The sequence below is a fragment of the Schistocerca piceifrons genome, chromosome 2, assembly GCF_021461385.2.
Source record: "Schistocerca piceifrons isolate TAMUIC-IGC-003096 chromosome 2, iqSchPice1.1, whole genome shotgun sequence".
NCBI lineage: Eukaryota > Metazoa > Arthropoda > Insecta > Orthoptera > Acrididae > Schistocerca > Schistocerca piceifrons.
This window is the reverse complement of record NC_060139.1, coordinates 799169720-799184817: the sequence shown is the minus strand read 5'-3', so window position 1 is coordinate 799184817 and position 15098 is coordinate 799169720. Positions and strand designations below refer to the sequence as shown.

Sequence of the window (15098 nt, the reverse complement as noted above, 5' to 3'; positions counted from 1 at the left end):
TTATATTAGTCCTCACTGACTGGAGTTTTATTCAACCTGTGTAGTATGTATAGGCTGCCTACTCGTCTGTGTGCTACACGATGGTTTGAGTGTTTGCGAACTGCTGTGCTGTGATTTCTTGTATATGGAAAGCTGATGTTTGTTGTTGTGTCTATGTATTGTAATGTCTGAAAAATTTAAGTTCTTGTTATTAACTGCCGCGAATAAAAGACAGTCACAACGTTTTCGAAAGTTATTACATTAGCCTAGCAAACGATAGTTAAAGAATAAGTAACAAATAAGTGCTGACTTTTTATCACCCCCTTTGCTAATTAGTTAATGCAATAATATGGCCATGTTCACATATGCCTAATGGACTTCATTTTGGATGATGCTTTCGTCGCTGAAGAAAATTTAACCGGTTTAGTGGAGAGAACTGTATAACCTTCTACATTTTTTGGTTATTTGTGTATTGTTTAGTAATTAAACAGTGTCATCACTCACATAATATAAGAAACAAAAGGAGTACCACATTACTCAAAAGTCCACAACAAAACTAATGGGAACAACCCAGAAATTGATAAATACGGCCACCAGCCTTATAGGGCACTATCTGCCCATTACCCGATCAATAATGCGGACGGCAATGAATACACTATCGTTTGGCTGTACATATGGTAACAGAAGATTGACACACGTTTCTTACAACACAATACTTTACAAAATAATAATTAATAAACAAATAAATTGTCTCAGCTATATTAATTTGGAAAAAAGGTATTTAAATTAGTTATTAAAAGATAAATGATTGAATGGAGTTAAGTCTTCTGTTTCGACGATAATTTACGTAACCCAATATTAATGTTTACTTACTTGCGTTAGATTCCTGGACATGGCAAGCTACGTACTGTGAATATGTTGCAAATAATATAAACATTTAATGGATTCAGTTAACAACTGTTGGCTTTTAGCAGATTGAAAACACGGAAATACGAACCATGGCAGTACACAATAGTACTATTACTACAGACACAGATACGAAACATGTAACTTAATTTATTCTGTAATTTGAGACTGACAGACTTACTTTGATTTTAGTTACTTTACTTTATCTTCAATCAATTAGCAAGAACGGCTTTGCCCCTAATTATTAATGACCAGCACTCATAACTTATAGGGGGTTCATTATTAATTACTTTCAATTATCATTTTAGCAAACAAAATAGGGCAACAATTTTTTAATATGTTTCGTTTAGCTCTTTAGACGACATTTGGGTATTCAATAACTGGACAGGAATGTGTCCCAAAGTAGGTGACAAAGACTGAGGATAATGACAAGATTAGATACCGGCCATTCTTACGTACAACACTCATTATTGCAATAAATTTCACTGAGAACGTCACTATTACAATGCCTCACAATGATTTACAGAATAAAACAAATGTATAGTATTTACAATAAACATAACGGGCAAAAATGTTTGGTAGCACATATATATATATCATAGTATCACATGTGTTCCACATTCTATGAATCTGTATTGAAAAGTCCAGAGTCAGGGAATGACAGAAAAAATATACAAATAAACACAAAACATTTCATAACATTGTTACACCAGTATCATGACAACTCAGTTCCACTATCAGTCAAATCAAAACAAAATGGAACGTTACCTAAACCAAATAAACGTAAGTTACACAAAAAAGATCGTCAGATCGTCAGGTTTGCAATTAACTATTAAGCTAACCATATTTTCGTGTCAGCATTACAAAAGCGATCGTGGGCAGCATATCGTCTTGTATATGATACACCAAGAAGAAGAAAAGGAAAACATTATTTACAACAAATTTTTCAACGCGTTTGCCTTAAGTACAGCATTTGAATACTAATCTTATAATTAGAGTCTCTTTTCCTTTTAAGTTTAGCTGAAACGTACCTCATTTTCAGTATGTGAGTCTTTGCATGTGAAAAGTACTCTGTTTACACCTCACATAAGCAAACATCATCTATGTTGCTGAAAATTAAATTTTTCCCATAACTGGCGACTGTTCAGTAACGCCGTATCATCACGAGGGACGGAACGGCTCAATGTAGGCATAGTGTTTTTACATGCCCCATCTCGGCACGACGCGTCGTTTGTTCATTTACGCAGAGGCACTGTAAGAACAACAATCCACATTTCACTCTCATTCTGTAGCTTCCGAGTAATCTCAAAGGAGTCCATCATCAGTTACCACAGCGGAATACTCAATACTGTCCATATTTAAGTTGATCAGATGTCTCGATTTGCCCAGCAAAGTTCCTATTTTTGGAGTCCAGTCCCCTTTTCCCTTTGGCATGAAAACCTAAATGGCCCGTTTCTTAGAAATCAAATCACGTTCTGTATTATGTAAGGTTTCAGCGAGTACCTTTCTGTGTTTCTAAGATTGTAAAAGTGTCTATGTATACGCAGCAGTTTGTCATTCTTCTACAAATAGAGAAATCGAGCAGAGAGAAAAACTGTCACTGATAGTCAATGAGTACAAATGTCTCAGCACTTGTCATCCATACATGTATCTTATGCAAATATCTCTAATATTGTGGAATTTTTTATATCTTCCCAGTACAAACACAGCAGGTTGAGCGTTTGCTATGATGAATAAGATACGGACTTCACTTTATTCACCACGTACACCAAACACAGCATACTGTCGGCGATAGATATGCTTTCTCCAATTGGGTTTTTAAAACTGTGACATCATCCATTGATCCCCAGCGGTAATCGCTGAATATCTGATTTAATTTCATTATTACATTAAGATATTATGAACGAACGATTCCGTTTAGAAGAAGGAATGAAATAGTAAGACGATGTTCAGATATAAGTGGAGCTATTTGCTTCTACTGAATAAGTTTGAGTGTTACTTATTTGCTGGAATCACACTCAAAAATGTTCAAATGTGTGTGAATTCCTAAGAAAATAAACTACTGAGGTCATTGATCCCTGGACTTACACACTACTGTAACTAACCTTTGCTTGGAACAACACGCACACCCATGCCCGAAGACGGACTCGAACCCACAGCGGGAGGGGCCGCGCGGAATCTTACTGCCTGGAACAGAATAGCCTTTAGTTCTGAGTCTCGCTTCCAACAGCGTACCGATGACTAACAAAGACGTATCTGGAGGCGTGGTGTCTGTCACTCACCATATGGCCCGACAACCAGGGGTGAAGGTCTGGGGCGCCATTTCATTTCATACCAGGACTCCATCCAAGGCACCCTTACAGCACAGAGGTATGTCGACGATATTCTAGGCCCCATTTTGTTTCCCGTGTGAGAAACCATTCTGGTCTTACATTTCAGCAAGATAATGCCCGCCCGCACACTGTGAGAGTTTTACACATTGTCTTCGTGCTTGCCTAACCCTATCTTGGCTAGCAACTCCTTGGATATCTCCCCAATTGAGAACGTTTGGAGCTTTATGGGTAGGGCCCTCCAACCAGCTCGGGACTCTGCCAGTTGAACAGAATTTGACACGATATCCATCAGAAGAACATCCAACAACTCTACCAACCGATGCTTGCATAATGACCAGGGGTGGAACAACGCGTTATTGATTTTCTCAATTTGTGAATCTCTCTCTCTTGAATAAATCATTCCACTTTTCTGAAACCGCAATCTTTGCTTGTATATGTACGCCACATCTACCGATTTCCGTTCCGTTCGGATATCTGCTTCGTGATGCGTAGGCTTTTTTGTCATTGGGTGTATATACCGGGTGTCCTTCCTATTAGTCGTCAGGTGCATTTTCTTCGATGTTTCAACAGAAATTTGCGATGTCGTTTTTTCTGTGTTAACTAGAGTCATATGCTGCTCATGATGTCTTTCATGCGACGCCCGGGAAGCGTCGGTTTGTTTTCCGTTACGAACAAAATAATTATTAACGCGAATTTTACGTGCCTATTCGATAGAGGGCTACAGTATTAGTCCAGTGCGGTAACTGTTTTATTGATATATATTAACAGGGACAGTAAAAGAGCAAGAATAATCAGTACCCTAACAGCTTCTGAGTAGTACTGCTGCTTGGCAGTAGCAGTCAGCGGGGACGAAGGCGGTTGTATGCCTGCTGGAGTACTGATTATTTTCCGTGCTTTACAGATCGACTATCCCTGTCAGATCGACAAAACGAATATCGTCCTAGACTTATCTGGGACAGCACTACCGAATGGGCATGTAGAATTTCGCGTTAAAGGTAATTTTGTGTGTCACAAGAAACAAAAACGCTTTCTTCCACCACCTCACACGAAAGATGTGACGAGCGGCATTTGTTTTGGCTACCTCCAATCACTCGCTGCAGAAACTAAATTGCAAATATCTGCCAAAACACCTGAGACAATGCCCCTGACGACTCTTAGGAGGGATACCCTATATATGTGACGGTTTATATGATTCCTTTAAGATACCCATTTAATTTCTACATCGTATAAAAAGAAGGGAACTATGGTAATACGTTGTTGAGGTAATTTTGAAAGTTGCACACCATGGATATCGAAAGAATTATTACATTTCCTGATGTAAGGAGTAAAATACCAAATAAGGTAATGTGAGAGCCTCAATGAGTCTTTTAAGACAAGTGTGAGTATATTATTTGTGTCCACAATCTATTTGGGTAGAAATGTTTGTAGATTTATTGGACTGCCCTGATCAAATCCTCATATTCAGCCTCAATGCACATCATCTTTGAGAGGAAACTGAACGTTAAATGCTTGCCACATGATACACTCCAAAACTCAGTAAGCCTCATTCACCTTGTTATAAGGAGAACTGAAACAAATTCCACATTACTTTTAACAGTATTTAGTAAAATGAGTTTACTGAAGATAAAACGGACTAACAGTAACCACACAGCTGCTTACACGCAACAACCAAGAATAACGACGCCGAACGAGGTGGCGTACTTTCTAGCACACTGAACTCGCATTCGGGTGGTGCACTGTTCAAATCCCCGTCTAGACTAAATCGCTCTAGGTAATTGCCGGGATGGTTCCTTAGAACGGACACGGTCGATTTCCTTTCCCATTCCTTGCAATGTCCCGAGCTTCTGCTCCGTCTCTAACGACCGTGATGTCGACGGGACCTTAAACCCTAATATTCTTTCTTTATTTCCCACCAGCAATGTTGATACATCGACTTTATGCTCACGGCATATGTCCAACTATTTTGAGTTGAAAATGATAGCCTTTCGGATTCCGTTTTCTTGTACACCTAGCTCGTTATGTACAGGTGTGACAGCCGTGTGCATGTCTCCACTGTCCTGTTGCAGCCTGGGTTCCTCCACGGGCGACCTCAGCGTGGAGGCGGCGCAGCTGGAGCGAGCCATTCGCAACAACGACACGGTGCGCGTCAAGCGGTTCCTCGAGCTGCACCACGACAAGTTCCAGGTAGGTCAACAGCGTCTCCCACGTGGATCCACATTTAGGCTTACACTCATAATCATATAATGCCTGACAAAAAAGTTGGAGCACCCGGAAGACACATTCGGATGTAAATGTAAGTTCGTACACCTGCACACCATCCGTGGGTATGTAAATGGTTACAGTTCCAATTCCCAGCCACAGCTGTAACTGCCTCCACAGTGCTTTAATACTGATCGTATTTAGTGCTGTTGTCGACCTCGCGGGGTGTATAAACAGCGGCATATGAGTGATCACCTCATCATCACCTGTTTGAAAGTGGCCTCATTGTGGGTCCCCATTTGGCCGGCTGTTCGAATGATCCAGTATCCAGATTTTTGGGGCATGCGGATGTGACAATGGCCCAGTGTTGGACTGCATACTCGTCAAGTCTGACCGCAACAAGGTTGGATCACCGTACTGAGTACGAAGCACACCACACCCCTTCACATCTACGCTTGCCAGCTGAGAAGCAGTAATGCAACAGTCTGTGTCATCCCGCACCGTTGGTCGGAGACTGGCAGCAGCCGGACTGGACAATTAGCGTTCGTTGGGTACGCTGGCGTTAACAACACAACACAGACGGCTGCGTTTCAAGTGGAGCCGTGAACAAGAACCGTGGACTTCTGATGAATGGTGTACCTACTGAATTCAGCGACGAGTCCGAGGCGAAACGGTGTTACTCCTGGCTCACTGGAGCAAGCAGGTATGACTTCAGATGACGGCAGGCAGTGACTGAGGAAAGTAGGAAAGTCTAAAGTGTGTCCGCCTGTGTTATCTCTCATGAAACAGGATCGTGGTGCCATTTTTCAAAATGTTAATGTGTGTCCACACATAGCACGAGTTTTCATGAACTGTCTGCGTCATGCTGAGGTACTTCCGAGATCCCACGATCAGTCCCCGTAAAACGTGAGGGGCCAGTTCGTACGTCAGCTCCATTCTGGTGGCAGTATCATGGAAGCCAAGGACCAGATAACAGTTGTGGAATAGCTTGCCTCAGATGATACACCGGCTGTATGACACCATCAGTGCATCAGTTCGTTCATCCAGGCCAGAGGGGATGCAACATCATATTTACTAGGTTGGTGCATAAGTACGTAGTTTTTGGTATGGGTCTCTTTATGGACTGTCATTTTCATTTGTAATTGACTGTTGCTATTTGAGTTTCATATTGTCATTTTGTCATCTAGAGACAGTGAGTGGAGCTGTTGGCGCCAGAAAATGCAGCGCCAAATGGAGAAATCTGAACAATTCCGACATTTCCTTCGCTTTACTTCAGTAGATGGGAGACCGCAGCAGAAACAGCCTGAAACGCTTGCGCCGTGTGTAAGGATTATACTGTTGCACAGAGAACGGGACGGAAATAGTTTTATCGTTTTAAGGAGGATCGTTTTGACGTTTGTGACTCTCCACGTTCAGGCAGAACTTTGGGGTTTGATGAAGGTCGTTCAACGCATTAATCGGCGATGATCGACGTCAATTTATTCGCATAAATTGAACGTGATGAACTGTGACCATTCAACCATTGTGAGAAATTTGGATGCATTGGGTAAGGGCCAATAATCGAGTATATAGATACCGCATACCCTAAGTCAAAATCACAAATATCAGCGGTTAGCGGTCATATGTACACAACTGGTCATTAATATTGCTACAACAAGAAGAAATGCAGATGATAAACGGGTATTCATTGGACAAATATATTATACTAGAACTGATATGTGATTACATTTTCACGCAATTTGGGTGCATACATCCGGAGAAATCAGTACCCAGAACAACCACCTCTGGCCATAATAACGGCCTTGATACACCTGGGCATTGAGTCAAACAGAGCTTGGATGGCGTGTACAGGTACAGCAGACCGTGCAGCTTCAACACGATACCCCAGTTCATCACGAGTGGTGACTGGCGTATTGTGACGAGCCAGTTGCTCGGCCACCATTGACCAGACGTTTTCAATTTGTGAGAGATCTGGAGAATGCGCTGGCCAGGGCAGCAGTCGAACGTTTTTTATATCCAGAAAAGCCCATACAGGACCTGCAACATGCTGTCGTGCATTATCCTGCTGAAATGTAGGGTTTCGCAGGTATCGAATGAAGGGGAGAACCACGGGTCGTAACACATCTGAAATGTAACGTCCACTGTTCAAAGTGCCGTCATTGCGAACAAGAGGTGACTGAGACGTGTAACCAAAGGCATCCCATATCATCACGCCAGCTGATACGCCAGTATGGCGATGACGAATACACGCTTCCAATGTGCGTTCACCGCGATGTCGCCAAACACGGATGCGACCATCATGATGCTGTAAACAGAACCTGGATTCATCCGAAAAAATGACATTTTCCCATTCGTGCACTCAGGTTCGTCGTTGAGTACACCATCGCAGGCGCTCCTGTCTCTGATGCAGCGTCGAGGGTAACCGCAACCATGGTCTCTGAGCTGATAGTCCATGCTGCTGCAAACGTCGTCTATTTGTTCGTGCAGATGGTTGTTGTCTTGCAAACGTCCCCATCTGTTGACTCAAGGATCGAAACGTGGCTGCACGATCCGTTACAGTCATGCGGATAAGGTGCCTGTTATCTCGACTGCTAGTTGGGATCCAGCATGGCGTTCCGTATTACCCTCCTGAATCCGCCGATTCCATATTCTGCTAACAGTCATTGGATCTCGGCCAACGCAAGCAGCAATGTCGCGATACGATAAACCGCAATCGCGATAGGCTACAATCCGACCTTTATCAAAGTCGGAAATGTGATGGTACGCATTTCTCCCCCTTACACGAGGTATCACAAAAATGTTTCACCAGGCAACGCCGGTCAACTGCTGTTTGTGTATGAGAAATCGGTTGGAAACTCTCCTCATGTCAGCAAGTTGTAGGTGTTGCCACTGGCGCCAACCCTGTGTGAATGCTCTGAAAAACTAATCATTTGCATATCACAGCATGTTTTTCCTGTCGGTTAAATTTCGTGTCTGTAGCACGTCATCTTCGTGGTGTAGCAATTTTAATGGCCAGTAGTGTATAATGCTGCTTGCTCGTCATCAATTGGCTTATGAGAACACCGACCATTCCTACTCTGTACTGTTACTAGTGACGGGAATGGTATCTTTAGGCTAACGTATTGAAAAGAGAGGAATGATTGATCCCAAACCTAGCAGCAACTGGCTACGAGAAATGGTGTCTTTACGTTAACATGCACAAAAGAAAAGAATCGTTGATCCCAGACAAAGCAATAACTGCCCGTACGAAGACCTGGTGGAACATCGACGATGTTGTATACTACGAATTGCTGCCCTGAGGTGTAATCATCATCACTGCTGACATTTATTGTCAACATCTGAGACACCTTGCAGGCGCAGTCCAAGAACAACGACAAGGAAGACTGCGTGATTTGGTATTACTCTACGATAACGCCAGATCGATTCTGGCAGACTGACAAAAACAGTATACAGGAGTTGTGTCAAGAAGTCATACCGCACCCATCTTACTCACCTGATCCTGCTCCCTCAGAATTTCACCTCTTACGCCCTCTACCGAACAACCTCCAAGGAACTATCTTTCCGGATGAAAATACACCCCGAGAGTGGCTCGACGAATTCTTTGCCTCAAAATCACGTCATTTTCACAGCCGCGGAATCGAAAATCTACCCCAAAGTTGGCAGACTGTTGTAGACAGTGTAGGAGAATGTATTACTGATGATTTAAATCTCTGTTATGTTTATCCGTTTTGTTTATTAAACTTACGGAAAAACGCTACGAACTTATGCATCACCCGAATGTAGGTGAGCTCATACTGCGAATTTCTTTGTAAATATGACTCGATATAATGAATGCAGTAACATCACATACCTTCTCAAACATGAAGTTGTATTCCCTCCTCTTCTTCCACATGCTCCACCTTTTTTCGGGTGATGTACACTACTGGCCATTAAAATTGCTACACCACGAAGATGACGTGCTACAGACACGAAATTTAACCTGTTTACAGCATCATGATGGTCGCATCCGTGTCTGGCGACATCGCGGTGAACGCACGTTGGAAGCGTGTATTCGTCATCGCCATACTGGCGTATCAGCTGGCGTGATGGTATGGGGTGCCAATGATTACACGTCTCGGTCACCTTTTGTTCGCAATGACGACACTTTGAACAGTGGACGTTACATTTCAGATGTGTTACGACCCGTGGCTCTACCCTTCATTCGATCCCTGCGAAACCCTACATTTCAGCAGGATAATGCACGACCGCATGTTTCATGTCCTGTACGGGCCTATCTGGAGACAGAAAATGTTCGACTGCTGCCCTGGCCAGCGCATTCTCCAGATCTCTCACAGATTTAAAACGTGTGGTCAATGGTGACCGAGCAACTGGCTCGTCACAATACGCCAGTCACTACTCTTGATGAACCGGGGTATCGTGTTGAAGCTGCACGGGCTGCTGTACCTGTACACGCCATCCAAGCTCTGTTTGACTCAATGCCCAGGTGTATCAAGGTCGTTATTACGGTAAGAGTTGGTTGTTCTGGGTACTGATTTCTCAGGATATATGCACCCAAATTGCGTGAACATGTAATCACATGTCAGTTCTAGTATAATATACACTCCTGGAAATGGAAAAAAGAACACATTGACACCGGTGTGTCAGACCCACCATACTTGCTCCGGACACTGCGAGAGGGCTGTACAAGCAATGATTACACGCACGGCACAGCGGACACACCAGGAACCGCGGTGTTGGCCGTATAATGGCGCTAGCTGCGCAGCATTTGAGCACCGCCGCCGTCAGTGTCAGCCAGTTTGCCGTGGCATACGGAGCTCCATCGCAGTCTTAAACACTGGTAGCATGCCGCGACAGCGTAGACGTGAACCGTATGTGCAGTTGACGGACTTTGAGCGAGGGCGTATAGTGGGCATGTGAGAGGCCGGGTGGACGTACCGCCGAACTGCTCAACACGTGGGGCGTGAGGTCTCCACAGTACATCGATGTTGTCGCCAGTGGTCGGCGGAAGGTGCACGTGCCCGTCGACCTGGGACCGGACCGCAGCGACGCACGGATGCACGCCAAGACCGTAGGATCCTACGCAGTGTTGTAGGGGACCGCACCGCCACTTCCCAGCAAATTAGGGACACTGTTGCTCCTGGGGTATCGGCGAGGACCATTCGCAACCGTCTCCATGAAGCTGGGCTACGGTCCCGCACACCGTTAGGCCGTCTTCCGCTCACGCCCCAACATCGTGCAGCCCGCCTCCAGTGGTGTCGCGACAGGCGTGAATGGAGGGACGAATGGAGACGTGTCGTCTTCAGCGATGAGAGTCGCTTCTGCCTTGGTGCCAATGATGGTCGTATGCGTGTTTGGCGCCGTGCAGGTGAGCGCCACAATCAGGACTGCATACGACCGAGGCACACAGGGCCAACACCCGGCATCATGGTGTGGGGAGCGATCTCCTACACTGGCCGTACACCACTGGTGATCGTCGAGGGGACACTGAATAGTGCACGGTACATCCAAACCGTCATCGAACCCATCGTTCTACCATTCCTAGACCGGCAAGGGAACTTGCTGTTCCAACAGGACAATGCACGTCCGCATGTATCCCGTGCCACCCAACGTGCTCTAGAAGGTGTAAGTCAACTACCCTGGCCAGCAAGATCTCCGGATCTGTCCCCCATTGAGCATGTTTGGGACTGGATGAAGCGTCGTCTCACGCGGTCTGCACGTCCAGCACGAACGCTGGTCCAACTGAGGCGCCAGGTGGAAATGGCATGGCAAGCCGTTCCACAGGACTACATCCAGCATCTCTACGATCGTCTCCATGGGAGAATAGCAGCCTGCATTGCTGCGAAAGGTGGATATACACTGTACTAGTGCCGACATTGTGCATGCTCTGTTGCCTGTGTCTATGTGCCTGTGGTTCTGTCAGTGTGATCATGTGATGTATCTGACCCCAGGAATGTGTCAATAAAGTTTCCCCTTCCTGGGACAATGAATTCACGGTGTTCTTATTTCAATTTCCAGGAGTGTATTTGTCGAATGAATGCCTGTTTATCATCTGCATTTCTTCTTGGTCTAGCAATTTTAATGGCCAGTAGTGTATTATTCTTTTCTTCTTGGGGGTTTAGTCTTACGTCGGACTGTACAGGTGGGCTTGCTAAGGCAAGTTCAGCCAACATTTAGTAGGTCTCCAACATCACCACGCAGTACAATCATTGTTTACATTCCTGTGCTCACATACAAACACCTGTTCTGCTGGAGCTGAGCACAATTTTGTACACATCATATAAAAGTATTTTGTTCTCAATAAAAGAATTTTCTTTCTAAAATAGCTACCAGTCTAAAAAATTTCGTGATAGTTAAAGAAGTGAAAGAAGCCAAAGTGAGACCATATCTGGCCCATATGATTCGCATTCATACGGGAAGATTATAATTGAAGTTCCAGTTTCAAACGAGTGTAAAATGAATCTTTGCGCAGAAGGAGGTCGAGTTAGATGAGAATATTAACCAGAAAGATAGAAACGTTACGGAAACTGTTATATACATAATTCCGCGTAGTCAGCACGTACACAACTTTCCCACTAGAGCGCGCCCCGCTAAGCACAACAGCTGGTCCGTCTCCGCGCTACGAAATGGCGCTGTCTTAGAGACGGACCAAATTCTGCTTCCGCCGATCCGCGTATTAATATGTAACGCAGCCAATGAGATTGCTGCTAACGTAGAACCTTTTCTCCTCGCGGATCAAACTCGAGCAGTGATATCTGAACGTTCGAGGTATTATAACGAGTGTACAGACCTCCAATTAATTAGTCTGCATTTGTCTGTACCAGTCTATAGTCAAGTTTCAGTCTGCGCCTAATAAGATAATCATATTCCTGTACATAGCCATGAAGAGAAATGTATAGACACTTTGTCAAGTATCAGAGGCCGGCCGGCGTGGCTGTGCGGTTCTAGGCGCTACAGTCTGGAGCCGAGCGACCGCTACGGTCGCAGGTTCGAATCCTGCCTCGGGCATGGGTGTGTGTGCTGTCCTTAGGTTAGTTAGGTTTAATAAGTTCTAAGTTCTAGGGGACTTATGACCTAAGATGTTGAGTCCTATAGTGCTCAGAGCCATTTGAACCATTTGAACCATTTTGTCAAGTATCAGAGATACGTGAGAATAAGATTAACGTACCAAGACCAAAGGGACTTCAGATTGTCAATTGTAAACAGCATCCAGAATCAAGTTACGTAATGCCTATGTTTTCTATTATTTTAATAAATGTATATGAAAATGAATCAAGTTCTGTTTAAAGTTGGTCACCGTCAATCTGCTTCTCTAATCGTGCAAGTGGCATTTATATCGTCTGAACTAACGGCAGAAGATAAACACGCCACAATAAGACCACGAGACATATTACTGACACTCGCCTACTTCGTTAGAGCGACAAGTCAGATAATCTGATGGTGTGTGTACCGAAGGTCTTACAGTACGCACACCACAGAAACAGAAAAAAAATAATGAAAATTTTACTACAAATAATGGATTAATGCCAATACAAACCTATGGTTGTGGGATGCTGATTAAACCAACAGTACTGTGCAGTGTGCATGACCGCACAAATTTGGCATTCAAAAGTTGTTGCACTGGTAGTTAGGTAAGCCCATCGGAAGTTCGAGCCTCATCGGATGGGAAAAATAGGTTTTTAATTGTCCTGAGGACAGAAACCCCATGAAAAACGACTATGAAATAGGTTTTCAACTGTCCTCAGAATGGCGCAAGATATGTTCAGTAACGTGACCACCGTTTTCTGCCACAAGCTGAAATTGAGAAACAGCATGTTACAAAATAGATCAGAGTGCCCCAGAGGCAACGTTCAGAGTACATTACGCAACGCGTGCTTTCAGTTCAGCTACTTTTGTAATCGGAGCACTTGACACAGCATATTTCAGAAAACCCCACAGGTTAAGATAATCTGATGGCAATGCTGTAGCGAAATGAGGGCTGAGAATTCTGGGAATAGCATTTCCAAAATGTCTGTGCAGCAGCTCATTCACTGGCTGCCCAAAGTGCAACGGAATGCCATTTTGCATAAAAACGATCTTACCAACACATCCGCCCTGTAGAAGAGCTGGAATGACACTGGTGTGCAGAAGACGCTAATAGCGTTTGTCAGTGACTGTGAGGACCCGTAATATCCGTCTCCTCGAAAAAATATGGCCGTATGACGAACGATACCGTCAACCTGCACCACACAGTTACTTTTGCAGAATGAGACGGTATTGGTTGATGTGCGAGCAGATTTCCGTTGCCCATTTTCTACAGTTCTGTGTATTGACGTGCCTTTGGAGACAGAAATGGGCTTCATCTGCCCACAGAATCTTTCATGGATGTTCATTTTCCACTTCCTTGCGAGCAAGAAATTCCACAGCAAAAATGGTTCAAATGGCTCTAAGCACTATGGGACTTAACATCTTAGGTCATCAGTCCCCTACACTTAGAAATACTTAAACCTAACTAACCTAAGGACATCACACACATCAATGCCCGAGGCAGGATTCGAACCTGCGATCGCAGCAGCAGCTCGGTTCCGGACGGAAGCGCCTAGAACCACTCTGCCACAACGGCCGGCAAATTCCAGAGCAGACATTTGTATTACTGGCAGCTAACATGAAACAACTCATTAACATGGGTAATTTAGAATGAAGAGCGGTGAAGCGTGTTTCGCAGCATTTTGTGGATTTTGGTCACAGTCATGTCCAAAGTTCGGACAATTCCCCGTGCACTGCGTGTTTGCACCTCACCGCTCGACTCCTGCAGACCCGTGGCTACAGCTTCTACCGACGTCAGATCAGTCAGAATGCACTTCAAAACAACCTGTCTTTCCCAATTTCATTATCATTCTCTCCAGACCCTTGATAGACCAACGCCGTTCTTTCATACCATTGAATATACGGAAATTCTGCAGGATTACTGGTGCACAGTTACAATTCTTGTAAAACAGCTAACAGCTTTATCGACAGCGCGCGATCCTGCATTGAGACAATAATACCGAACGTCTCAGAAGAACACTGAGGTACAGCCGTGCAACCTACGTCTTGTACTTTGCATATCATGCCGCTTACAGCGCCACCTATTGGTAAAATTTTCATAACCTATTTTTTGTTTCCATAATGTTTCCCCCTTCTTCAATAATATTCTGTTCATATTTGACGTCACTCTGAGCAACGGTTCGTTTTTGCAGCGTTTCGAAATTGGAACTTTAATTGAAACCATTCTTTAAATGCTCTATCGATAAATAGACAGAGAAACAAATGTTGGCTGTTAATTTTGTTCATGGTACTTGTTTGTTATTCTTACAGATATTTCATTGTACTGATTTTTTTCTTAATTTTGTGACATTTTGTGTACATTCTTCTACATCGCTAGTACTTTATAATAGACACGGTAATGATTATTAAAAAATGTTGTTTAAGGGCTTATACTATGAGGCATAACGCTGTAACAATTCATCAGTAAGGATATAAACGCCAGCCATTTGTCCAAACGTGTGATTTACTTAAGTCCAAAACACGTTTCGGGAAGACATCATCCATTATCACGTTGATAAAAGTATTATGCCCTTAGGTACAATGAGAAAGAGTCTCCGTAAATACAGGTTGCATTTAACATCCTCACAGAATCAGATCGTTATACCACGAAATCTGCAA

General features: G+C 43.9%; 1 protein-coding gene across 1 annotated transcript in view; it reads left to right on the top strand.

Annotated features, from left to right (window-relative positions):
* The window catches only part of LOC124775865, a 748131-nt gene that overhangs the window by 349296 nt on the left and 383737 nt on the right, over positions 1-15098 (top strand). The window contains exon 3 of the mRNA XM_047250699.1: positions 5285-5402. Within this exon, the coding sequence (XP_047106655.1) occupies positions 5285-5402 (118 nt within the window). The remainder of the gene's footprint in view (positions 1-5284; positions 5403-15098) is intronic.